This window comes from Puma concolor, chromosome C1, assembly GCF_028749965.1.
Source record: "Puma concolor isolate L17-30 chromosome C1, mPumCon1.1.hap2, whole genome shotgun sequence".
Lineage (NCBI taxonomy): Eukaryota > Metazoa > Chordata > Mammalia > Carnivora > Felidae > Puma > Puma concolor.
Genome location: NC_141674.1, coordinates 102,290,015 through 102,317,529, shown reverse-complemented (window position 1 = coordinate 102,317,529; position 27,515 = coordinate 102,290,015). Strand labels below are relative to the sequence as shown.

Below are 27,515 nucleotides of genomic sequence, written 5' to 3'. Positions count from 1 at the left end.
TTTATAATCCATTGCAAGATGTAACAATAAAGACAGTATAGGGCAGTTTTATACCTGTATGCATTCACTTAAATAGACCATATGTTAATTTGTCCTTTTCACTTTTTTTGACACTAAAATGTCATTTATTTTATAAAATTATGATGGCAGGAGGTAGTAGATAGATGTAACTCTTTTCGTTTGGTAGAATAAAGAACTTGAATATCAATGTTGATCCCTCAAATGTTTGGGGGGGGTATTAAAATTGGCCTGAAGCCCAGAAACCACTAATTAAGAAGAAGGACACTTCCATCTCCAAAATGCTAAGGTATTTGTGTCTATCTCATAGTGCACAGCACTGAATATGTGCCTGGAAAAGGACTGCATGAATAATTAGCCAACACACCTTCACTACTAGTTTCCTTACAGATTTGTGGTTTGCTTCTTTGGATATAAGTAGTAGTGAAATGTGAAGAAAGAGTTTCTATTTTCATAAAATATTTTCTGCTTTTCTTTCCCCCTTCCCATTCCTTCCTCCCACCCTTGCTGACTGACCCGTAGACTCCCAGGGCTGCTAGCATACTGAAGTTATTATTACTATTATTTGCTCTTGGAGTGCCAACTTGGCAGGCCTAAGGCAGAGAGGAGGGCACGCCATGCCCAGAATCTCATCGTGGAGAATAAAGTGGTAGAGGTGGGAATAAAGGCGACTCTACGCTTTATGCTTTTTCTTGGAAGAAGCTGACGCCAGCATGTCCTCATGGAATTAGCAGGAAATTTCCATTGCAGAGTCTTTGTCTTCTCTAAGGGGAAAAGACTGCTGAACCTTGATTTTTTTTCCCCCCAAACAGGAAACTAGATTTCAAAAAGACACAGCCCTGTTCTCCTCAGGTAACACAGTCTTATTTCTTGATGAGAATTGGCTACACGAACCAGATCGGAAGTCTGAAACCACAGCCAGGTCTGTGTAAGCAAATCCAATAGGAGTTCTGAGCCACTCATTATGTACTGAACTATCGAGCCAGTTGTGTTCTCACGTTCCAATCAAGTCAGTGCAGAGGCTTTTTTATTTTTTATTTTTATATGGGCTAAGTTTTTTTTTTCTTCCCTGATGAACACCCTTCAAGCAATATAGTAAAAAAAAAAAAATAAGAATAACTAAGAGAGTGTTCATAAGGGAAGGCCTTTTCAGCCTTGGTATTATAAAATCATACTCAGGATATCAAAGTTTCCTTGTCTTTGTGGGTTGTGCTATTTATGTCTACGCTGTGTACCGTGAGGTGTCCCTCATTTAGTAATTGCCTTGGCGAAAGGTCAGTGAAAATTATTCAAACCAATGGTGGCAGGCCAGCAGCCACCTCTTTGTGTGCTACAGCCCCCAGTGACACAGACTCTACCAATCAGTAGAAGGTCGTGGAAATCAAATCAGTGAGGAAAAACGCTTCCCCAACCTCTGGACTTTCCATGCCTCCTCGTTATCATTGGACCAAGTTTGAACATGACCGCTGTAGAATAGCTTTGGATATACGGAGAGTTACTAATCGACCTCTCGTTCTGCCTGGTGGGACATTGAAGACTCTCGTCTGCAGTGCTGCAGTGAAAGCAGATAGAATCGAGGGAGTTGTTTGGTCTGTGTTCTCTAGGGCCGGTTACCGCTCTGGCGCTGGTGATTCCTGTTTTCCACATTATTCATTCATGCTCTCACGCACTCATTCATTCATTGAACACAAATAGCGTGTCATGTTCAGTTCTTGATAAAATGGTATATGAAATGGATGCGGTTCCTACCTGAAAGCACCCTGTTTGGAGGGATGATCAAGGAACATCTCTCTCAGGAGATAACATTTGGACTGAGACTCATGACTAGGCAGCAGCTGTGTAAAGAGTAAAGAATATTTTCGTCTGGGGGTTGAGTGAGTGTGAGGGGTCTGAGCAGGGAAGGGCCTTGGCACTTTCCAGCACTCAGAGCAGCTTGAGCTTGGCAGGAGCCTGTGGCCCAGGCGTGGAGGAGTGTGGGTGGGGATGGAGAGCTAGGCAGGGGCCACGCCGGGCTCGCAAGTCCAGCCAAGGAGTTTGGATTCGGTTCTGAGTGGTGTGGTAACCACTGAAGAGAATGACACGATCTATGTACATGTTCACAAAGACCACTTTGGTGGCTGTGTAGAGAAGAGAGATCAGTTTAAAGGTTATGTAGAGTAGTTTAGTGAAAAGATGGCGGTGTATTGGTGGAAGGTGGGGAGGTGGAGACTGACTGCCATATTTGGGTCTAATTGATAAACAGAACTATGGAGTAGAGTTGAAAATTATTCCAGTGAGCCTTCTGCACTATCCCAGATGGCCACATGTGTGGCGTGTGTGCAGAGGCGGCAGGGGTCGTGAGTCCTCAAGTGGTTACTTGTGGGTCCCTGTGCTGTGGTCCTCACTGCTGGTGGCTGTCATTATCTGCTCTCGACCTTGGGTCCTTTGTGTGGACACGCTCTACTGATAGAAGACTACTCAGCTTGTGCCTTTGTGTTTTTGCCTCAGTTGGACCTCCTGGGCCTCCCTGGCTGGCCCCGCCTCCCTGCAGGGCTCGTCTAGGTCCTCTGTTTGGCTCCTGCCTAGGCTGTAGCACCTTGGGGTTAGGGCCACCCTGCCTTCCCTGGCATGGCAGGTGAGGACCTCTGAGTCCCTGACCCCCCATGGAAGGGCAATAGGAGGCCTGCAGATGCTAGCTTGGGCCTCTCTCTCTTCCTGACTCATCAGACCAGGCGGCATTTTCACTTCGATGCGGCCAGCCCTATGTATGTATGGAGGTGGCCCTGCCAGGCTTCCTCTTTTTCCCTACTCCACTGGGGTGCGAGGGGAAGACCTTTTACTTCTCTTTCCACTTGATACGAATTCGTCTTGTGTCACATCCTTGTCTTCCGCAGGACAGCAGGCTGTATGGCCCAGCTGTCATTCGCATCCCTTCCTATGCTATATGAGATATTCACAAGATCTGAGGCTACCAGGCTGGCTCTCCATATGGGAACTGTGGGCCTATGGATTTATTGAGGTTGAGAATACATTGGTTTGTTCCTCCAAATTATTGTCCTTGTTACACTTGGTATTGGTAGGCACGGCCAAAGTTGTCAGCACCAGCGTTAACTGGGGTCATAGTTTGGCTTATATTGTTAAATGGCTCTCTTCTGCCTGTAGGGTGTGTAAATGCCTAAGCAGGGCAATGAGGGCTTTCTGTGATAGGGCCTGAGGGCAGCCTCTAGCTGTCTCCTACCCCATGCCCTGGCCAAATTGGACTTCTCAGTGTTTTTCCAGTATGCTTCATTCATTCATTCATTCATTCATTCATTCATTCATGCTTCTATACCTCGGTGCACTGGCTTATGTAGGACATTTCTTAGTAAATGCTTCCCTTGTTCCTTTCTCCCCTTTTTGCATGTTTCATGAAAATCCTACACATCCTTCAAGGCCTGGCTCATGTGCTATATCTGAGAGATAGCCTCAGAGACCTTCAACTTGGACCCATTGCTACTTCCTCTTATGTTCTTACGGCACTTTGCCTTTGTTGTGAACCTTATCAATTTCTGTTTTGTGTTGGTGTGTATATCTGCTTTTTACTTCTAGATTAGAAGCTTCTGTCTGGGGGGGGGGGGGGGGAAGGCCAGACAATACATAGCCAAATACGGACTATATATCACTATCACCTATGCATCCTGTCACCTTGCTTTGCACACAAAGGCACTTGATAATCAACAAATAATGAGTATACACTACATAAAGCTCTGTAAATCTCACATTAAAAGCTTTGAAACAAGTATAGAGGTGCTGTTTTTCCTAACATTTGGTGGCATTTTTCTATTAAATCGCCATGCAGACCTCTTGGCCTGAGATAGAATGAGCTGTGGCAAACAGGTTTTCAACCTTTTCTCCCAGGCCCATGAAATAGAATGTCATTTTATTTACAGGGGCCTGTGGAGGCCCCCCAAACATGGCAGCACAACCATATATCAGGAACCCCTATCATAAATGAGCCGGACAGGATAAGCCAACTTGAAAGAGAAAATAAAATATTATAACCCCAACTTGAAAAGAAAATATGGTGTGTGGTTTATTGCTGCGGATTACGGAGGAAGAAAGAACGGATTTTAAGTCAAAAACAGAAAAGCAGTGACAGTCTTTAAACGCAATACAATATTCACAGGGCAGACACTAGACTTTAGAAAGCCAAAGGCTTCAGGCTCCTGCTCTGGTCTATAAAATAGATGTAAAATTGCTTTTGCTACATTATTAGTGCTACATTATTAGTGTGCCATTCTAGAGGCAAGGACTGTTTTAGGGGAAAAAAATTAACTTTGATACTTTCAAGTCAGAGTCTGTTGGTTGGAATCTCACGTTGCATTTTAAAGACCTTTAAAGACTGCGGCTTTGGGAAATTCCACTCTGACAAAGTGAGCAAAAGAGGGACTTGGAAAGACTTGCTCCATAAGAAATAACTGTAGCCATCCTAGTTGATAAGGTCTGCAATGAGCAGAAATGGGAAGGTGGTCTTAAATAATGAGATTCCCTCTGTGTAGAATTACCTTCCGTTGAGAGTGCCTTTCATCCTTTCCTGAGCTCCCTCGCCCCCACCCCTAAGTCTCTGTTGCTTGAAGGTAGTGAGTCATTCACATCTGGTTTAGACACAAAGATCTCGAAAGGGCCTCCCATGACCAAGGCTGAGAGTGGAAACGAAAGAGCACATGTGGAATTTGTTGGTCAGGCTTGGTCTAGTCTGGAGGCATGAGGGTGATGTGTCCAAACCTCGCCGAGTTCGAGGGGACTGAGGTCAGATGCAGTAGGCAGGGACTTCTGCACTGAAGTGGAGTTTGAGCCAGATGCTCCAGAGGACCTGCCCAACCTGGGCCACACAGTGGTTTGTGTCTTCTGATTTGCTTGTGAGCCTTGGAGACTGGAAGAAATGCACTGTAGCCAGCTCCCTTGAGTCCCCGTTTGCAGATTTTGCCTTGGGTGCAACCTTGATGAAGGTCTAGCTGCTTTTTGGGTCTTTTACAAGACCACTTTAGGTCATTAAATGAATGATCTCTAGGGACAGGGAAGGGGCAACTTAAGTGAGATGGGATGTGCAATTATTTGGGTCTTTCAGGCTGAGGCAGTTGTCTGGTGCCCTCATTTCACTGGATTGGATTGAATCCATTCATTCATTATTTACTCGCTCAGCAAACACTTTTCAGGTGCTCCCTGTGTGTCATGTTCCATGGACTTGACCATTGCCCAGTTTTCCATTTCCATGCCTTTGTTTGTCTAGGCAAATGATTTAGCCTCTTTTGGGGGGGGGCAGGAAAGGTGAGCAGAGGAGTTTACAGTCACATACCGGGAAAACCTGGGTTTTTTAGGGAGAAGTGTGTCAGCTGGGTCAGACATCTGTGTGCCAGGCCCGAGTCCTATCTCCATTTCAATTTAAATCTCAAACTTAATGGAAACTAAATAAAAACAAGAGCCATTACTAACAGAGTGATTTTTGTTATTTTTCTAGGAGCAACCGAAAAAGAAATCCGTTAATATAAACACAACTTATGTTTTTTGCTTGTTTCCAGATCACCAGATTAAAAATCGATCGAAACCCTTTTGCTAAAGGATTCAGAGATTCTGGAAGAAACAGGTAAGAATAATTGAGAAAGAGACTCACCGACATTTCTCTTCTATGTGACATTTTTCCCCCGGCTCCCCATGCGTGGCTTTTGGCTCCTACTTGTCGGAGACTGCTTGCACACTAGCCGCTCTGCTGACTCAGGCAAAGAGAAATGGACAGCTGATCCGAGGATCAAAGAGCTGTCCCCCAAAAGTTGAATTTTCCAACTTTCTGTTAACACACTGTACATCAATGCTTGGTAATCCAGTCACTTAAAACAAATTTTATGGTGCTTTATTATCCTCAGAAGATTTTGCCACTTTTTCTGATAAGTGCATGGGTGGCTATAGCACTTACACTGACATCTCATTTATTTTGCGTTATCAGGAAACAAGGAATTGTGGACAAATAAAAATTATCAGAAAATTATTACCTTTTAAAATTTTTTTTTAAGTTTATTTTGGGAGAGAGACAGAGAAAGAGAGCATGAGCAGGGGAGGGGCAGAGAGAGTGAGAGAGAGAGAGAATCCCCAAGCAAGCTCTGCACCGTCAGCGTGGAGCCCAATGCGGGGCTCGAACTCACAAACCATGAGATCATGACCTGAGCTGAAATCGAGTGTCAAATGTTTAACCAACTGAGCCACCCAGGCGCCCAGGAAATTATTACCTTTAAGAGCTAAAACATTGGTAAGAAATTAGCCATTTTTCTCCTAAGACACGTTCCCAAAATATATTAGATGTTGCCTACCTTGATAAAGACAGTTTCTAAAACCCAACCTTTCCTGATGGCCCAGCATCATTAGGATTAGGTTGTCATATAGGGAAATTCTGAGGAACAGCTGACGTTTGAGGGACTGTTTGCTCTTATTGTAAGTGGACTTAGCGACATGGCATTTTTCTGGTTAATTCTGCTTCTGTCTAAATCCTTTCTTTCTCACCCTTCCTCTGTAAAATTAAAATCTGTTATCCAGAGAGCTAGGTGAGAACTGAAATGGAAACACAGATCTACCTAAAGTTATGCAGTCAGAAAAATTCACTTTATATAAACTGTACTGAAACCACAAATGTGACACGCATGTTTTATAAAGTGTGCAGGTTAAGGGGTGCCTGGGTGGCTCAGTCGGTTAAGCGTCCAACTTCGGCTCAGGTCAGGATCTTACGGTTTGTGAGTTTGAGCCCCGTGTTCAGCTCTGTGCTGACAGCTCAGAACCCGGAGCTGCTTCTGATTCTGTGTCTTCCTCTCTCTCTGCCCCCTTCCCTGCTCCCTCTCTGTGTCTGTCAAAAATAATAAACATTAAAAAAAATGTTAAAGTGTGCAGGCTTTGCAGTAACTATTTACATTAGTGTTCAGACATTTTCCTCATCCGGGGGGCATTTCTTTACATCGAAATGACACAGATTGTCAAGAGTTATCTGTGCTATTTTCCCTGCAAGAGTTTTCAGAGAAACTGTTTAGTATTATATTTAGAATCACTTCATGAACTTTATAGCACATTCTGTTAGAACCCAGATGTATGCTAAAAGTCATCTGTAGCGATCATTTCCTTCACAAAATGATTAATGGAAGCACTTCTTTTTTTAAAACATTATTTGCTTTTTTAAATTCTAGGATAATTAACGTACAGTGTTACCTTAGTTTCAGGTATACAGTATAGAGATTCAGCAATTCTATATATTACTCAGTGCTCATTGTGATAAGTATATTCTTCATCCCCTATGGAAGAACTTCTTTATGAAACTCTTTTTTTGTATATTTAAAATCCATTTAGATTTCTAGAAATTTTTATTTACCTCAGAATTTCTTGAGGTTACACCTATTGATTAAGGTAGAATTCAGTTGAACTTCTAGTTTGAAGATGACAAAAATTGAGTGATGTGTTCTAGATCAAGCAACTGGTTAGTGGTGTGGCCACACTAGAACTCAGGCATAAGGACTCCAGAAAAGACCTTTGTCCTCAAAATGTAGCCAGTGAGGAATGGGTACTCTCTCTGCCAGTTAGTTTATATCCCATGTTCAGGTTACAGAACTTGCCTGTGAGCTGTTTCCTGTTGCTTCCTTTTCAGGGCTCTGCATTCTAGACTTACTGAGGACCTTGCTAGTGATGATGTTCTCAGAATAGAATTTGGCCTTTGATAAAGAAGTCTTTAGGGTATTTAAGATCTTTAGCTTAAGAGCCCATGGCTGGATTTGGGGGGTTCTGTGAGTTCCCAGATACTATAAGGAAAATCGTGTGTGGATGAACAGGTATGCATTTTTCTTAGGAGAGGTCTCTAGCTTTCTCCAGATTTTTGGAAGGTTCTGTCACCAAAAGTCAAGAATTTCTGCCCTAGACACAGCTGGGGGTCAACCCTAATGACTTTCGTTATTCAACCACTTTCTCTTTCTTTCCTTCTGTATCTCCAGTGGCATTTAATTATTTGTTTATTTTCTTCTTGGCACTCCAAAGGTTGTTTTGATTTCTTCTTTGCCTTTTACTCCCATTGGAGTCCTTGTTTTTCTGAGGCCTGACCTAGGACAGAAAATTGGGATAGGCTGTATTGACCAGTGTTGCAGCTATGTTCTAGGAATTGAAGCCCACACTTCAGTCTTGGGAATAAGTCTACATGTCTTGAAGCATTTGCCATGGTTAGGAAGTTGTGATGACATCTTGGTTCAGGTCCTGAGATTCTCCTATCCCCTCACTGGGCTAGAAGGGAGTTAGACACACCATTTGGTCCTGGCCTGGGTCTGCTTTAGGGCTGGTGAATGTCTTACTGTTCAGACAGACAGTCATTTGTCTTGCCTAGTGGGCTACTCTTCTTTGTAAGGACTCCAGGAGGGCAGAACTATGGATCCTCATTAGCCCATTTCAGTGGTTTATTTATATATAATTTTTCTGGTAGTGTGGTGATTCTTCGTTCTGTCCCATTAAAACCTGCAGGCTATTTTATTTTAAGTAATGTTAATAGTTATAGAAATTATCTCAGATCGAACACTTACTGTGTCCAAGATCTTTTACTTACATGTTTTCTAATCTTTAAAATGACCTATATTTTGTGTATATTGTGGGAAACTGAGGCTCAGGGAGCTAGTGTCACACAGGAAAGCTGGAGCACTAACTCCCAGGTCCACCTGTGCACTCTGTGCTCTATCATGCTAAGAGTTTAAACTTGACTTATGTTACCTTCGACAGATTTAGAGACTAGAACTCTTCCTCTAATGGCCAATAATGTGTGTTCTCTGTCTGTCTTTGTAGACTTCCCCGTGGCTTTGTCATTTGCTTGCTGTGCCCCCCTGTAAATAAGGAATTCCCTAGTAGAGGACAGGAAGTCAGGTTGGTCTTCCCTAGCAAGTGAAACCATGACATGATGACCCTGAAGTCCCCTGTCTCACAATAGGGAAAAGATGAATCATTAGATATAGAAGCCATTTTTATCCTCCGGTGCTCTGGGAAGCTAGATTAAAATAGACCTCTGGGGGCTAGTACAGTGGCCCTTGTATTTTCTCTTTTAAAAAGGTCAAAATTACCTGATAATCAGGCTTGAAATCTCACTACCTGCCTGCAGGATCTGATAAGGACAAGAATTACTAATGTCAAGTTGCAGATGAGAAAGACTGATGAGGATAGAGGGGATTATTTGTAAATCCTCTGGGATCTGGGGGCTCTGTGCCAACACCAGAATCCAGTTCATCACCTTCCAGCCAGTGCCTCACCTACTGCCCTGCTTGTGCTAACAGAGTTCTTATAAATCTATGATCTTCCTCATGCCTTTTAGACATCAAATGACTCATACAGAGGAGCATGGTTTGATGAGTTGCATATAAACGTACCCAAAACATACGGATTACATTTCCTTTAAAAACACATGGGCTTAAAAATTAAGGGGGGAAAGTGCTTGGCCAATGTTTTTTGGTTTTGCAGAACACAAAACATTTGTGGAATACTTTGCAGTTACAGAATTTGCCAAACCTCAAACCAAAACACGTTTAGGTTTGTCGATCTCAATCTATCGCAGCGCAATCCAAAGGCTCAGGAAGGGAGGGGTGTAGAGGGCAGATGGGGAAGACACAGCCACCCGCTGCCCTCTCTTCAAATGCCTCTCCAGACTCTCTCCCACCCTGCCAGCGTCTCTCTGCAGCACCCTCTGAGTGCGGCCAGGCGACCGCAGTGTCCTGAACACAGAGAAGAACTGAGGAGGCTCGGGTGAGGACACTTATTTCCATTACTGATATATAGTTTTTAAATGTTTAGTTTGAGAGAGAGAAAGAGAGAGAGAACCTGAGCTGGGTAGGGGCAGAGAGAGAGAGAGAGAGAGAGAGAGAGAGAGAGAGAATCCCAAGCAGGCTCCGTGCTGTCAGTGCAGAGCCTGACATGGGGCTTGAATCCACAAACCGTGAGATCATGACCTGGGCTGAGATCAAGGGTCGGATGCTTAACCGACTGAGCCATCCAGGCGCCCCACCTCATATTTTAATATAAAGAGAAATCCATGGAGAGTACTCCTGACTCCCAGCCCTATCACTCTCTCCTTCCCCTCACTGGGCACCGCAGTGCCCCATCTGATTGCTGAGCCTGGGAAAGGGGACTTTTTAGGACCTGCTTCCCTAGAGTGAGTGTACATTCTGGGCTCTTGCCATTGATGGTAAGTCCAGAAGAGGCAGCCTGCCATTCTGGGGAGTGGTCCCTCTTCAGGGCAGTTCTAGCCCGCTCGTTCAGCCTCTACACCTACGCCTTAGTATCCAGACACCTTTGTCAGTAATAAAGCTGGTATTTCAGTCTCCATTGCTTCAGGCTCCCAGGACTTTCTTGGACTTTATTCTGAGCTCAAATGAGGACAAGAGGTGACATTAATTGGGCCTTTCAGAACCCCACCAGAAGCCCCGGTGAGCCAGGGTGTCATCCCTGTGGTGTCATCATCACCAGAGCCTGTCACAGTCCTCCCTGCTTCCTTAGGAAGTGCCATTCACATGCTTCTGTGTGACAAGGTCACCACTCCTCAAGCTGTACTTATGGCGCTGCTACTTTGCATTGCCATGTGATTGTGCCCCTGATTAGAAGTCTCCACCAGAAGTGTGTGTGTGTGTGTGTGTGTGTGTGTGTGTGTGTGTTCATGTTGAGAAGAGTGGTAGACAGGTGGTCCTTTGGATGGAGACACTCACAGATTTTGCTTCCAGGCATTGTCTCTGCAATGGGAGGGCAATTGTGTTTACTTCTAAATTGTTCCTCCTAGATTTCTCAGAAATTATGTGGCCTAAATCTGGCTTTAGGGAGGTTGGAGGAGATCCATGTATATTTGCTTTTAATCAGGCCTAGTCCCAGGCATGATATCCAGAGTTAGCTCTGGGAGATTTCTCCTTCCAGGAGGAGATAGTAACACCTTCCTATTCCTAGGGAAAACAGATCCCCTCAGCTTGATTAGTTTATGTCTTGTGGTCTGTGTTCCTGGGCTCTGCCCAGTGTTAGAATGTGAGTTCCATGGGGCGCCTGGATGGCTCAGTAGGTTAAGTGTCCAACTTTGGCTCATGATATGATCTCACAGTTTGTGGGTTTGAGCCCCGTGTCAGGCTTTGTGCTGACAGCTCAGAGCCTGGAGTCTGCTTCAGATTCTGTGTCCCTCCCTCTCTCTCTGCCCCTCCATTGGTTGTGGTCTCTCTCTCTCTCTCTCAAAAATAAATAAACATTAAAAAAATTAAAAGAAAAAGAGTTCCTTGAAGACTGTACCTATGTCAGGTAGTCTTAAGCTATTTCCTACAGCATCAGGTACACAGAGTAAAATGATAATTGTTCATTTACTTACAAAACAGCAAAAAGATTTGATGAGTGGCAGAGAAATTAAAAACCAGGAACTCTGGAGTGAGAAAACCTTACCCCAACCAAGGGTGAATCAAATGCAACAATAGTGGAGAACTAGTTTTGGACACGAACTAAGAAGGGAAGGAAGAGTGAATCTATAAATAGGCTTAGTCTCAAGACTGGGGGCAATGTTGTTTCAAATCTGAGATCAGGTCCATCTGAGATGGACTGATGCTGTGGACACTGATTTAGCCTCATCCTAGATTAGACACACACACCCTTCAGGCCGTCAGAGCTGGCTCTGAACAGTGGGAACATGTTTTTTGCTAGTTTCAGAGTCTGTAAGTGCAGGAAAGGAGTCCCAGAGACTGAGTCCAGGCAGAGTGAAGTTTAGTTGAGAAAGGTTGCTCAGTAGCGAACGGAGAGGTAACATTGCATCTTTATGGTTGGGCACTCCAGTGGACAGTGTATTCCAAAGAGAAGACAAAGGTCACGGAGCTGAAGAGAACCAAGTGTTTGCAGTGTGTCCCATGGTCAAGAAGCAGCCTGGGGAGATACATCTGTCCACAAGCCTGACGAGCCCACTGTGCTCAGCTAGGGGGAGCATTACACCTGCAAAGACCTTGCACTTGAAAAGGATAGCAGAGGAACAGAAGGAATGAAGAGTCTCTGGGTCTCTCAGTCCACATCTAATGTGAGGCCTTGTCTCTGCTAGGAGTGGCTGCCAAGATTTTACAGAAAGCCCAAGTCAGCTTGGGAAATTTTATACAATTCCCAGGGACTTCCTCCAAAGCAAACACATACATAAAAAGGAGAGGATTAAAATTATGATCTGTCTGGATTGTGAAAGGTTCTATGAACTTGTCTTAATAGTAGCATGGAGTGCATGACTCTGGGTTCTCTCAGTAGCCTTCATCCTGTCTTTGACCTTGGGTTTTACCTTACTCCCAGCCTCCATTGCATCTAAGACAACTGCAAGGGCGACTGTCCCATGTGATGTGGTTTCATCCGGATACTCCCAGCTCGTGTGGTGCCTCAGAAGCCACTGCTGTTGGTTCCACTGCTGTAGGTCCCCAGTGGAGTGGCCCTTCTGCGGTCCAGGGAACTGGTGAAACTTTTTAGAAGGGTATCTTTTTCTCTGGAGGCCACCTGTGGAGGCTTCTACCACGACACTCAAATCCCACTTAGGAACTATCAGAAAGGAGCTGGAGGCAGGCCTCATATCATGGGGCACTTGGTTCATACAAGTAACTGTAGGTTGTCCCTCGCTGAAAAAACAAGAGGCACTTCAGGATGAGGTGTATGAGGCAATGTGTGTCTAGGCTGATTCTCAGCCAGCACTGCTGTTTGCTGGGAACGTGGCTGGTGGCTGTCCTTCTTGGTGCCTAGTGTCCCTTTACATAATATTTCAGGGAAGAGTGATCTAAAAATGGAGCCATTAACTGCATTACGGGAATGGATATATTTGCTTGCAGGAGGAGGATGCTTAATGAGGCTAATACTTAGCACAAAGGAAGGAATCTCCATTGATGGGGCGGGGGTGGATATTTGGGAGTAAAAGATTTTCCTGTGACCCCCCTCTTCAGCAGCTGCTGTCCCAAGACCATGTTCATAGAGTGAAGAATCACCTTCTTGAGCACAGACAGGAAACCTTGTGAAGGCCCAGCCCTTTCTCACAAAACCCACAGTGGAATCAGAATGCCTCCAGTGAATGGAAATGAAAAGGAAGGAAGAGGAAAAGTCAGCCAGACACTAGCCCCAGGGCCAGGTCATCGGTGCTTAGGTCTGAAAGAAACCATTTTTCTTTGTGAGTTGGGGAAGAAGTGTGCAGGGTGGGTCTCTGTCAAAGTCTGTTAGAAGAATTCTGTTACAACCAAGTGTTTCCAGTCTTGTCCACACCCTGGCCTACCTCTTAAGCTGAACATATGAAATTACTATATTTGTGGGTCAAAGAGGTAAAATATCGGCAGTTTCATACCGTTCAACCTTGTATATTCATTTCCAGCAATTTGAATCATAAGTATACGATAACATTAGTAATAATCATCTCACGTAGTATCGGTGGTCCAGGTTTTCCCTTTTTATCTCCAAGTTGATTGGTATTGTTAGAGTGTTTCCCATTTGATAGATGGTAAAGCTGAGTAGAGTGAGGTACTAGCTTTCAGAATTTGCAAATCCAGCCAATGGCAGCATCCAGAGGGTGATGTCACTGTCCTCTATTAGGCACAGCTTGCCAGTCAGCAGCTTTGCTCTTGTCCCTCTCCGGGTCCCTGTCACTCATGAAGGCTCACATAGCAAACTTAGAGCCAGTGCACTGACCACTTGCCTTCTTTCAACCAGCATGACTTCCAAGTGTCTCCCTCACTTTCAATTTCTATATTTTTATTTGTTCTCCCCAAAGCCATTGACTGTGTTTTTCCAGCCAGTCTCATCCTGCTCATTCCTGGAACTTTTACTAGCCCCTGTAGATTTTTCAGACTCTTTTGTTATCCCTGGCACGGGTGCCATTTAGCAGATCTAAAGTAAGTAATCGGCACTAGACTCCCTCTTGGGAACTGCTGCATCTACAGGTCAAGGTAGCTGGCCCTGTACTAGACTCTGGTGGCAGCATCCTGCCAGACTCCCCCTCTTCTTCCAGGCCATGGCTGTTTATCACGTCCCCTGGCTTTTGGTCTTCCAGCCAGTATTTAACATTTTTCTCTGCCTTGTTATTTGTTCTCTCTCCTCTGTCATGAACCTTTTCCACCATTGTCCTCTTGGCTCCGTTGGTTTGCCAGGGAAAGTTGGCAGTTGTTTTATTATCTATGGCTCTCGCCCAGGGATGGTGTCATCTAACAGAGTGACGTCTTTTTAATGGCTAACATATTGGAGTCTGAAATATCTGCAAGATAATGAGGCCTACAGAGGCTTGAGGGACATGTTTTCAGTTCCTTGAGGAGAGAATGAGAGATGGAATTAGGTAACGTGCAGGTCCCTCCACATTCAATCCAGAACCAGAGGGCTGACACAGTTTTGAATTCCAGGGAAATAAGAGTGTTTTCTCCTGTTACAGGTCACAACCTGAACTGACGGTGGGATTTTGTTTGCTTGAGTTAGACCGATGGTCCTCAAACTTTCATTATGTTTTTTTCTCTTGTTTGGATGTATTTTGTCTTTAATCAATCTGCATTTATTAAGTAACAAGCGAGGCTGAGGCATGAGAAGGTTGTATGGCTTGGTCAAGATTGCGATGATAAGCAGCCGGGTTGCAGTTTAGGCCCAGGCAGTCTGGCTCCAAAGCTCTTGGTCTTCTTTAAAAAAAAAAAAAAAAATTGTTTTTAACGTTTATTCATTTTTGAGAGACAGAGAGAGACAGAGTGCAAGCCGGGGAGGAGCAGAGAGAGAGGGAGACACAGAATCTGAAGCAGGCTCCAGGCTCTGAGCTGTCAGCACAGAGCCCAACACAGGGCTTAAACCCACAGACTGCGAGATCATGACCTGAGCCGAAGTCGGCCGCTCAACCAACTGAGTCCCCCAGGGGCCCTGCTCTTGGTCCTTCTTAACCACTGTGCTAATCTGCATCTCGTGTGATTACCAAATTAAAGTTTGACCATTCCAGGCAAATGCAAAGAAACTTACTCTTTTAGTTAGCCTGCTTTGTGTCATCAGGGATTGTTACTGTACTTCCTGAGGCAATGAAAACTCCTTCGAGAGTCCCATTGCTACCCATTCAGACTCCATGTGGGGTGGGGGGCAGGGTTCCCGAGCTGGGAATCCCTTGGGAAGGAACAGTTTTGACTCAACTCCAAGCATGTGCCCATTGGACACCCGTTCTTCCAAACCACTGTAAGGCACATCAGTGACAGCCAATCAAGCGTGTAGATATACTTGTTGTACCATCTAAAGCCAAGTTTTGAATGATGGCTTGTTGTTGGTGTTGTTTCCAATTTGCAGACCTCTGTTGGGGGGCCTTTTAAAATATTCCTGGACAACAAATACGTAGGAGCCAATACCAGATCCAGGAAAGAAGGAGGTGTGGAAGGTTTGCCCTCACCTCAGTGGATGAAGGACAGTCTAAGAGAAAGGATTAGAAAGTTGAGATATGGTAATTAGATCTGAAAGAACAGTGTATTCTGGTTCTGTGTCTTTTCAAATGCTGGAACAGGAAGAGAGAGGAAAGATCAGAGGTGCAGTACTGCCCATGGGATAAAATCCAAGCACCTAACATGGCATAAATATCCACAGTATCTGCCCCATCATCTCATCTTGCACCTGGAGCTCCAGTCACCCTGAACTATTTTCAGTTCCCAGAACGTGCCTTCCCTTCCATACCTCCAAGGCTTTGCGCACACTGTTAGCTCTCCTAGGAAAGGTCTTTCTGCCTCTTGTCTGTGTGGGAAACTGCTGAGTAACCTTTAATATGAAGCTGAAGTCACTGGCCTATCATGGAGTGATCCTGGAGTTTCCCAGGTGTAGGAAGTACTTCTTGTTCAGGGCTCCATGGCATCTTCTATGTATCGTCAGTGTAGCACTGATCACACAGGTCAGAATTAGTCATTTACATGTTGTTCTCTCTTTCTTCTAAGTTTGTTTATTTATTTTGAGATGGTATGTGTAAGCAGGGAAGGGGCAGACAGAGAGAGGGAGAGAGAGAATCCCAAACAGGCTCCATGCTGCCAGTGTCGGGCTAGAACCGTGAACCATGAGCTCATGACCTGAGCCCAAATCAAGAGTTGGACGCTTAACCAATTGAGCCACCCAGGCACCCCTACACGTTTTTCTCTTTTTGTTAAACAGGACGCTCCCAAATTACAGTAAAGACCCTCTGCTCTTTTTTGTTTTTAAATCTCCTGAACACGGCACATTTACTGGTTGGAAAACTTCTTTGTGACTTCAAAACCCCATCTCTGTATTTCTTGACTGTCTGTTATTGACAGATGGCCGATGGCCTTATCAATCCCTAGTATAGGTTCCCTTTGTTGCCAGAATCACCAGCAAATAACTTGGGGAAGAGTTAAAAGTCAGAACTACAGAGAAAATAAATAGAAGAATCATAAAAAGCAACCCTGTCTCTCAACACAAATAAAAAACAAAGTATACATCAACGTGCTACCTAATAGATTCATGAATGTAGTTATAATTGTTGTTATAATGATCAAATATTTGCTGAACTCCAAAGCGGGGCAATCCCACATTTTATTTTTAATTAGAATTTGGAAGAATAATTCTTTGCAGTCTGGCTTTTTTTTTTTTTTTTCAAATCAGTTGATCTTGAGGCATCATCAATTTGTAAAAGAGATCTTTGGCTTGCTTCCTTTCCTTCCTTTTCTCCCTCCTCTTGAGCACATTCTGTTGGTTTGGCCAGTGAGCAGACTGAAAAGTCTAAAGAGAAGAGGCCTGGAAATCAGAGAGATGATTTCAGCCAAAGCACTGAACAAAAAGGGTTAGATATGGCCTCTCTTGTCACTGGAGCAAACAAGGAAAAGTAAGCAAGAAGGAGGCACTTGCCAATATGATCATCTCTGATTGGAAACCTCAGACGTGACATCAGGTCTCTGGTGTGCAATGGACCCAGAGAGGCCCACCATGTGGAACATGTTAATGACGTGAGGTTACCTAAGACTGCCTTCTTTTTTTTTTTTAAATCTGTTAGGCAATGAATTCACTTTTAAGAACCTTAAGATAAAATTTTACAAACCCAGCGTTCAGTGGTGATGAATAAGTAAACAATGTGCTGCTCACGATAAACTTTGAATAGATGTCCAAGTGGCTGAAGATGTTAATGGGTAGTTGGCAAAGACTCTTGTAAGAGAAGATGAGGGTAGAAATGACGGGCCTCTGATAGGGGACTCAGACTTGCAGGTCAGAAATTCTGTGACTGGAACAGAAGAAACCAAAGGAAAAGTGAAACTCCTCTGAGACCTGAGTCAAGAAAGGCACAAACAGCTATGGAAACAAGTCCCACTTCTCCAATACCAAAGGAATCCTTTTGTCTTCAGAGTCCTGATTTTCCATCAAGTTGTTTTTTTAAGTTTTACGCTGGCTACAGTTCATGAAACAATGGCTCAGTAATAAAACACAGGGTGAAAATTTACTCCTTTTTAATGAATTAAGTGCACGTAAATTGAGTCTTACCAGGCAATAGGCATCACCTTAAGCACTGGGACACAGAGAAACATGGGATCCAAAGCAGACATGCTAGTGATGGAGAGGGAATTTATTACCTGGATTACCTGGAACTTATCTTGCCGTGGCCCATCACCCGAGCCTGATACATAGAACTAGTACTTTCTAACAATTAGATCTATCCAGTGAAGCTTAATGGAGTTTGAGGACAAATAAGATGTGGCATATAGTAAACAAATAGGATTAATTTTTCTAAAAAGAGACATGCTTTGCATATATAAATAGATTCAGGGAGTATCCAGGATAATTCTATGAAGGATGGAGCCACGGCCAAGTGTGGTGAGGAATGTGTGGTCTTAGTCATTATTTTTTGGTAGTCATGACCCCTCCCCCACCACCCCACCACCAACATCAATCTTGTGACCGACCCCTGGACTGGATAGACCATGGCTGTGTCCATATGTGGAATCTCGTGCATTACATTAACAGCTAAGGAAAGTCTTCCTGAAGGGGATGTGGAAACCGTCTGGCACTGTCACCATTTACTCATTGGTAAAGGAACCAGAGGGTAAAAGTTACATCAGAGATTTCAGCCCAAGGTCAGAAAGAACTTTCTAACGTCTGTTAGAAAACTGAGTATTTTCCTTGGGAAATACTCCAACAAAGGCTGAATAACCATCCAAGCTGGCATCACAGGAAGTAGAAGTAGGTGATACCCAGGAATTTCCCTTTTGTTTTTTTTATTAAAAAAAATTTTTTTTAATGTTTATTTATTTCTGAGAGAGAAAGAGAGACAGAGCACGAGCAGGGAAGGGGCAGAGAGAGAGTGAGACGTAGAATCCAAAGAAGGCTCCAGGCTCTGAGCTGTCAGCACAGAGCCCGACGTGGGGCTCGAAGTCACAAACTGCGAGATCATGAGCTGAGCTGAAGTCAGATGCTTAACCGACTGAGTCACCCAGGCACCCCAACTTTCCCAATTTTTAAACCTATTGATTCCACGACTCAGTCTTTCAGTTGGATTTTAGACTTGGACAGATGGGCAAATGGCCACTATCCTATAGAGAGTTGACTGCTTAAATAAAATCATGAATACCTTTGCCACAATCTTTTTGCCTGTTGTGAAAATGAAATCAAAGCTTTTTATATTTCTCTAATAAATACAATATTGGCAAGTATAACAGTATATTATTGTTACTTCAGTCTTCTGTCACTTTATTAGGAAATGAGAAGGGACTGTTCTTTGTCCTTGAGCTAATATTTTGCCCCTCGTTAGTACATGTTCCTGGGAAGAATGGAATCGGAGGTGGAGCAACAAAGGCCTTGCCATTTGCAGGGAGCCTGCCGTGCCATTAAAGGGAATCCTAAGATGTTCTGGTGGGTGGCCAGCATTCCAGAGCAAGGCAGTGAGATCTAGGCCCGGCCTATCTCTTTCTTACAATCATCAAAGCTCGGCATGCCTTTATCTGCCTATCCCCTTATTATTGTGAACTCCCTAATTGCCTGGACTCTTTCTCTCCACAAATAGTTTCATGTACTGTATTCAGCATTGATGTAGGTGAGTATGTGGACACGTCTTCTATTCCTACTTTTAACAGATTAACAGCTAATAAACACCATGCAACACCCTCTCTTCTCAACCTCTTCTAAAAATACAGAGTTCGATTTGCCAACATTGGTGTATTTAAAGCCTCCAAGATTCCAGGGAAGACTTTAGAAAGTTAACTGTGCAAGTAAGGGCTGTTCAGAGAGGAGATTTTCCAACATAAAGAGCCAATCAGTGTATCAGCAGCTCATCTGAGAAGAACCTCAGGGGATCTTATAGTCATTTATAAGGAAAGGATATTTGTTCTCACTTAAAATAAAACTTTTCACTTTGTTCTTGGTCTGCAGGACTGAAGACAACTCTGGAAATGTATTGCCTAGGGAGCAGGACAGGCAGCGTGTTTTCATCTCAGGAGGGAAAGCTTGTCTTTTCTGGGAAGGGACGCCATGTTACCTTCCAGTAACTTTGCAATGAAAGGACTATGTCACCTCGTTTTCTCTACCCTCCTTGTCCTGCCTTCCCCGTAGTCCCTGAACTTCCCTTCCCTCCACTTAGATAGAAGCGAAGCAGTTAATTTTAAAGAAAAGTCAATAATCAGAAGCTATGTTCAAAGCTTTAAACGAAGCCCCAGCCAGGACTCTGTTCCGAGGACTTGGAATATCAGCAAGAATATGTCTGAGATAACTTGGACAGTTATGTTGAAATTGTGCCCATCAGCACCTCATATATATGACAGAGAGATAATTTATTGACGGGTAAAGTAGGCACTGTGTGCATATTTCAATTAATGGAACCTCCAGTATCAATGAAACAGAGAAGCCTTAATGTATTCATAAAATCCTGGATGTTTCCTGTGGTCTGACTGTCTCAAGTAAGTGACCCTCAACGACCAGCTTGATTATTAGATGATAAAATACAGGTAGATATTTACAGAAAGGTCTTGGCCTTTTTGCTTGAGGTACAGTTTCTGGGACCAGACCCTTTCTTTGCCTTCAGGTGGGTGTTTTTTAAGGCAACGGAAACTCAAGTGTATCTGCCCTGCTTGCCTCTGTTGATTTAAGAAGCCTGTAAAGCCACAGCGATTTGACAATTTCATTGACTCCACATATTCACTGATAGAGCTGGGGCAGTCTGTGTCTGTGTCACTGTGGTAATGATGATGACATCGTCCTGTGCTAGAGAAACCGGCAGCGCTACTCTCTGTTCAACTCCATTCGTGATATTAGTGACCTTGACCTTTAACAATTAAGGTGGGTTTTTTTTTTCCATGCAGACCAGACATCCTTTGAAGAAAGCTCAGAGGAAAAGTCCATCATAGTTACGACTTACTCGCAAATAATCTGAATTGGGCTAATTTCTTCTTCCTTTTGCATTTCAGTGTCATCTATACCTTGCGCTCTTCCAGACGAATTGCCCCCGGTGGTGATATCTCTCAGTGCCTATGTCTATACCACTTCTCAGACAAATCACCACAGATCTTTAAAAAGTCAGTGCATTTCTTGGCGTTATTTACAACTCCCTTTGCTGACTTTTCTCCTTGGCAGGACCGGACTGGAAGCCATCATGGAGACTTACGCGTTCTGGAGACCCCCTGTGCGCACACTCACCTTTGAGGATTTCACCACCATGCAAAAGCAGCAAGGTAAAGTCGTGGGGCACGGCCTCTGCCTGGTGATAGTGCCGAGGAGAGTGGGAGCAGAACTGAATATAGCACATCTGGCCCCAAGCCAAGCCATGAGTTACACCCGTTCTTCTAGAACGAAGAGTACTTGGTAGCGCCCTAAATAACCAAAGCATAACCACTTGCGCAAACAAGCCAGTTCCAGAGGCAGCACACTTTCACTCTTCCTAAAAGCAGGGTTAGGTTCACGATTATGATGGTGGTGAAATTATTACTTCTACCCCTGAACGTTCACATAGCCCTTGGTACTCGAAGAGATCTTCATAATAACATCATTTATTCCTCATGGCAGCCTTATCAGTTTTCTTAATCTAGTTTTGTAGATGAGAACAAACTCGGCCCGCACAACGGCAGTGAATTGCTCAGGTCTGACAGCGAGCGGGGGGCTGCCACAAGCCCGTCGGAGTCTCGCGACTTGTGTTCCCTCCTGTTCTTGTTTACGTGGAACAACACCTGCCTCAGGTTGATGGGCTGGGTGGACTTTTTCCTTACACTGATTTGTCCTTTCTTCCAGTATCTGCCCTCTCTGGCAGCTCAGGTCGGGAAGCCTGTGGCCTGCGCACAGGTGACTCGTGGGCTGACCTCGACTCCTTTCTTCAGTCCCATTGGTGGCTCTTCCCAGCACAGCCCCCGTTCACCTGGGGAAGCTTCCAGAGTGTCAGATGCTTTATAGGCCTCCCTCTCCAACTTCCTCCCATCCCAGAGTGGCACGGGCCAAAATTACAGACAAAGCTTATTCTGTTCTGTCAAATGGCTGCCGTTAATAGAGCCCCGAGTTTTGAAATTGTGGCTCTGCCATATAGGAGAGCCTTCTAGGACTTGATGATACATTATATTACATTCCCCTCCCAGGGGAGCTTCTGGTGGTTTGCACGCTAAATTAGGTTTTGTAACCTAAATTATTGCGCTCTCTCAGATTGTAAGATAAAGCGATTGAAAACATAGGGTCTGGAGTCAGACCGCTTGGGTTAGGCTCTTCCTAGCTTTGGGACCTTGACCAAGTCCCTAATCCTTTCCGATACTTAGTTTTCTCATGTGCAAAATGGAGAATTTTTGTGAGGATTAAATGAGACAATGGAAACAGGGGAAGCGCTCACGACATGCTAGCTCTCGTGGTGGTGGTGGCGGTGGTCGTCATCGCCACCATCTCTGTCCCTCTCTGTCCCTGTACATGGATACCTGAGAGGCAGATGCATCAGGGACAAGAGATACTGCCTTTCTGATGATTAGTTATTTAAAACATGATTAGACCATTCACCTTCACAGGGATCTGGTGAGGCAAGTGATCCATAATTTCTCTCTCTCTCTCTCTTTTTTTTTTTTTAATAAATGGAGGAGAAATGGAAGCCCTCTGCATGAAGCAGCCTTCTCCTCATAATCCTGTGAGAAAAGAAGGGTCAATGCATCTTCAGGGTGTTGCTAGTGCTTCTAGGCTCTCGTGGCCCTTAGGAGGCAGAGGTATTCTGACAGTTGGGAAATCTGGGTCTCCATCTTGGATGGCCACTACCTCTCTATAACCTTGGGCAAGGTATACTTCTAGTGAATCTGTTTTCCTCACCCACCAAAGAGGGGTAATTTTTTTACAAGATCATTTATGTAAACACGCTTCATAAAGGAACATGTGTCATTCTCATGCAAAGATACTTACTTGATCCTGTTTATTTGTGAGGTGGCTCCTTGCTTCTTTGCCCTTGCTTTATGTCGATTTTGCAAGCTCTAGCTAAGCAAGAGTTTGCATCATGGAGGCTGGTGTGAGAATGTTGGCAGGGGTATTGCCAGTTATTGAGAAGCAGGCATGGGTGGGGACATTGTGTTCACTGCTGTGTTCTCAAGAACTGTCACAGGGCCTGGCACCCCGGAAGTACCTAATGAACAATGCCAAGTGAAGTCACTTGGTGGCACTGTGGCTCAGGTAGGCAGGGTCACTGTCTGATACATGTGCTTGGAGCACAACTACCTAATATGTGTGTAGATGTGGATGTGGAGTGATGACTGGGGTTGGCAACCTGTATTTCAGCAGCACGTGGGGCCGTTAGGCAGGCACAGGCAGAGGGAACTGGCGTGAGTTGCTTAGGTGTGTAACATGGCCGGTTTCACGGTGTTTCTATCAAAAATTTATCCATATGATAAATTTATTGTTGACACTTGGGAAACAATGGTTTAAGAGAAATGGACTTTTGAAGCAAAATGTCACACTTAATTAGGGAGTCCATTTTTTATTGGTGGGGGATGAACTTGGAATTACTAGATACATATGGTAGTGGGATGGGGCTGGAGGGAGAGCCAAAATTCTATTCAGTTGTTTAATTGGAATCCATTTTTGAACTATACATTGAACTTGATCCAGATTCTCATTATTAAAAAATATGTGGCTTGGTTTCTTCACATTAACAAAGGACGTAAAAGAAACAACATTCACTCCCTCCTCCCTTAAGAACTAAGAATTCCGGTAGCTCTGGACTGTATCACGCATGAAACGAAGAAAAGAGACATAGCCACCTGTGTTGAACTGTCTCGTGTCTTAGAAGGAGTAGAAAGTGATGACCTTCTAGAGGGAAATTCGATGGCAGACTGATCTTGTAGTAATTCCCTTTTGGTGAAGAGAGTATTGGCAGTGTTGACACGAAACCTAAGCTCCACATAATGACTGACTTACCCAGTGTCCATATAACCTCACTGCTTCAGACACATGAATGTCTGGCATGTCAAATACATGGCCCTAAGACTGTTTTCTACTGCTGCTTCTGCTGCTGTTGCTGGAAGCTAGGCTCTTCTGTCTGAATGAGGTTACAGATGCTTTTTTCATCCCGTCCTTGCTGTCATTTTTATTTCTCTTTCATGAAGACCCATTTGTTGATAACATTGCAAGGAAAGCCCTTAGTTGAATTAGCCACAGTTTTGCAAAAACCCAAATCCTTCTGTTTAAAAAAATATATTGAATGGGTATTCTATATAATTGTTTTCTCCTATGGAGAAGCATGCATGGGATTCATTATCCTCTGCCTTTTACACAAAGAGAAACCGAGGCACAGAGCAAAGTCTGCTCACATATCTGCAGGTAAATGGTGGAAGAAGTGAGCTGAGGATTCCAAAGTGCGTCTCCATCTTGACAGGGCAGTTCCCTTTCCATTAGACCACATTTGATTTCTTCATTCTTACTAGAGCTTTGATTGTCCACAACGTTGTTTTTTAGTTTACACTTCCAATTGATGTTTCCTTGCCAACACCTTGAGCATTAATTCTAAATAGGTCGATATTCTATTTTTATGAAGTCAAGTGTATGGTCTTACCTTCAGATGTCTTCATTTAGAATCAGCAAGGGAGTTCACATGTTTGGAGAGTGTGGAGATAGGATTCTATTTCAGGAGGGGCTTCTGCCTGAACACTGCTAGTGGCAGGGACAAAATGAACTAACCAAGTAGGTGATGCTTGGGGACGTTGACTGAGGCAACACAGGTAGAGAAGAAAAAAGAAGAGCCCAGGTCAGTTATGGCCAAGTGCAGTCCTGTTGTTCTGATGATATATACAGTGGAGCTGTTTGTATGGCCCAAACCTAAAGAGCTTGTGTGAGCACCATCCGTGTCCAAGGGGCTGACAACTCTTGTACCAGGAAGGAACCATCTTGGACCAGTGACACCAGAGCTGGCAGTCCATCTCCATCTGTGGAAATAAGGAGACCTGCCATTTATGGAACACTCCCTCTTCCTCAAATGGTAGCAGACATCACCAGAAAAGACCTCAACACCATTGGGTCTTTTAATGTTTGTCAGGCAGTTAAAAGGATATGAGCATCTCTGTTGGTGCTGGGATTTTCATCAGCTAGATTTATAAGAATTAGAAGTTGGTCCTGGAAAGGGATCAGAAACTGAGAAATTCAAACCAGTAAAACACAGGGAAAGGGGACAGTTCAAGGGACAGCTTGTCTTTGAATTACTGTGGATTACTCTGTAATGATTCTGAGACAGCTACTTATGCAGATCTCATGTATCACTGAGGTGAGGAAGGATGGCTGTGAGGAGCTCGTGACAGGGATTGACAGGGTGTCTGAACTCAGTCCACTAAAACAGTGGCAACATACATTTTGTTTTGTCCCAAAGTCCCTGATGCTCAATGTGTCCAGAAATCTAGCACACGATTTACCTTACAGACTTGGCGCCCTCTCCTGGGGGAAGAACACCACTATATATATGCATCATCCTGGGTGTTTCCCTGCCTCCTTCCCCACGGTAGGTAGCCCCCATCTCCAAGTTCTGGAATCCGTCCACACCTCTAATCTCCCTTGCCACCACCTGCTCCAGGCTCCCACCTGACTTCATCCTCAGACCCCCATGGTGGTAACATAGCTGTGAGCAGCAGTAGACCTACATCTTAAGTCTCAATTTGAGGGAAAGGGTCATGTGCCCCTCTTAAGGTTTCTAGCAAAATCTCTGAGTCTCATTGACTCAAATTGCGTCACCCCTGAACCAATTACTGTGGTCAGGGGTGGGGAATATGATGTGTGGACCATCCAGCTCTTAGTCACATACCTTCCCTGGAGGTAGGGGTGGAGAGCTGAGAGTGGGAGACGGGGGTTTTCTCAATGGGAAGCTGGGTACTGGGGCCAGGAGACAGGCAGATCAGCCCTCAATGGCAATAACAATTGGTGTGTACATGGCCGCAGGGAAGGCAGTAAAACAAGGAGCAGAGAAAACAGACCAGTTCATGGAATGTGAAAAAACAGGGCCAGCCCAGCTAGGCAAGGTGGTAGGTGTGAAACAGGGCCATTCAGGAAACAGAGAGACTCAGAACCCAAAAGACCAATGTGAAAAATGAGAATTGGGTGAATATATTACAAGCTAGATTAGGGGCACCAGGTAAGCATCTGACTTTGGCTCAGGTCATGATCTCACGGTTTGTGGGTTAGAGCCTTACATGGGGCTCTCTGCTGTCAGCGCAGACCCTGCTTCTGATCCTCTGTCTCTCTCTCTTTCTCTTTTTTTTAAATATTTTTTTTTCAACATTTATTTATTTTTGCGACAGAGAGAGACAGAGCATGAACGGGGGAGGGGCAGAGAGAGAGGGAGACACAGAATTGGAAACAGGCTCCAGGCTCTGAGCCATCAGCCCAGAGCCTGACGCAGGGCTCGAACTCCCGGACCGCGAGATCGTGACCTGGCTGAAGTCGGACGCTTAACCGACTGCGCCACCCAGGCGCCCCTCTCTCTCTCTCTCTCTCAAAAATAAACGTTTAAAAAAAAAGGAAGAGGTCTGGATCTATGTATATCTTTAAGCTTTATGGAGAAGGATGCATTAAGAGTCTTTCTAAGATTGAAACCACACAATTCTCATTAGCACTATAATGTTTCACATTTGCATTCTAAGAAGGGCCCTCATTTCAACTAAGGGTAATTCCATAGTAGGGAGGAACGGAGTTGTGATCCTTAACTTTATGGCTTTTGGGTTTATTCCCTGGGATCAGTCCACAGGGTGCTGACATCTTACCTTTTCCCTGTTTGAACGCCTCAAAGGTGGCTACTCAGGGACACAGTGATCCCACATTCTCCAAGGGACACATGCCACCAAGTTATATGAGAGAAGAGTCTGGCTTACGCAACCAAGTAATTACATGGAAATTTATTCTTTACTAGCCCAGATGGGGTCTTGTTTTTACTGTTTTTCAATTTTTTTGGGGGGGGAAAGCACAACAAAATAAACCCAAAAGGAAACTGTATGTGAATGCCTCCATATTACAGTCTGGAAGTGATCAATTTAAAGATGCAAAAGTCAGCAGGTTTGGTATTCAGGATTTTCATGGTCACATTGTACTTGTCTTCATGGTACACAAGTATATTCTAGGTTATTGTCCTCGTATGGAATCACTGCTAAACATGTATTCTTTTTGGTTATTTTGGCTGTGAGCCTTGAATATTGGAAGAAGTTAATGTTGAATATGAATTTCAATGAATATCTCCTCACTTGGGTCCATGGGTAAAACAAGATGCAGGGAGGTGGGGCGGGTGGGGGATTGGTCCTGGAATACCAGAGAGTTTCCAGCTACTTAGGGCATTACATTTTAATCACCTCTCAGACATGGATTAAGGCCTCTGGGGACAGTGGGAAAGACACCAACCTACCTATTTGTGTTCAATTCCGCTTGCTTGATCTGAGAATAGAGACACAGAGCATGGAATTTCCATTCTAGGCAGGGGTGAGGCGAGAGGGAAAGATAGTTCAGAGAGGAAACAGAGCTGGTTTAGCCTTTGGGAGTACAGGCTTAGAGGGCCCATAGTGGTCACGGGTCCAGTGCTCTGTCATTCGCAACCACGGAGGCTCCTCCAGCCTGTTACATCCGGGCATCTAGCTGTGACATATGCTCACCAGAGTGTGGGGAGGCCAGACATGCTCAGCTCCATAGACAGAAGCCAACACCTGAGAGTCTCCCCATCAGAACCCAAATGCCCTGTGATTCCTTTCTCCTTCTTTCACTCCTTCTTCACTGACAGAAGGGAAAAGAAAAGGAAATAAATATTTAATGCCTTTGTGCACTTTGTATTATATGTTATTTCATCTGTTTCTCAGAACATCCCCACAAAGGTAGATACCCGAAATTCCATTTGTATAGAGAGAGGCTAACTTGCAAGGTCCCGTAATCGGTAAGACAGCTGGGCAATCCAAACGCTACAGCCCACACTCATCTATTAAATAAAGCTTCAGTCAAGACCCTGAGAGCATTCAGGACCTGGCTGTGGCAGAGGGGTGAGGCGAGAATGTTATACAAGAAAGGGAGGTGTGCTTTTCTCTGAGAGGCAGCTCTGCCCCCTTTGTATCAGTGTCGCCTGGCTT

At 44.4% G+C, this 27,515-nt stretch overlaps 1 protein-coding gene across 2 annotated transcripts in view; it reads left to right on the top strand.

Moving 5' to 3' along the window:
- The window catches only part of TBX15 (T-box transcription factor 15), a 105,047-nt gene that overhangs the window by 71,563 nt on the left and 5,969 nt on the right, over positions 1-27,515 (top strand). For both annotated transcript variants that reach the window (XM_025912208.2, XM_086717948.1), the window contains exons 6-7: positions 5,556-5,620; positions 20,557-20,654. In XM_025912208.2, the coding sequence (XP_025767993.2) occupies positions 5,556-5,620; positions 20,557-20,654 (163 nt within the window). The remainder of the gene's footprint in view (positions 1-5,555; positions 5,621-20,556; positions 20,655-27,515) is intronic.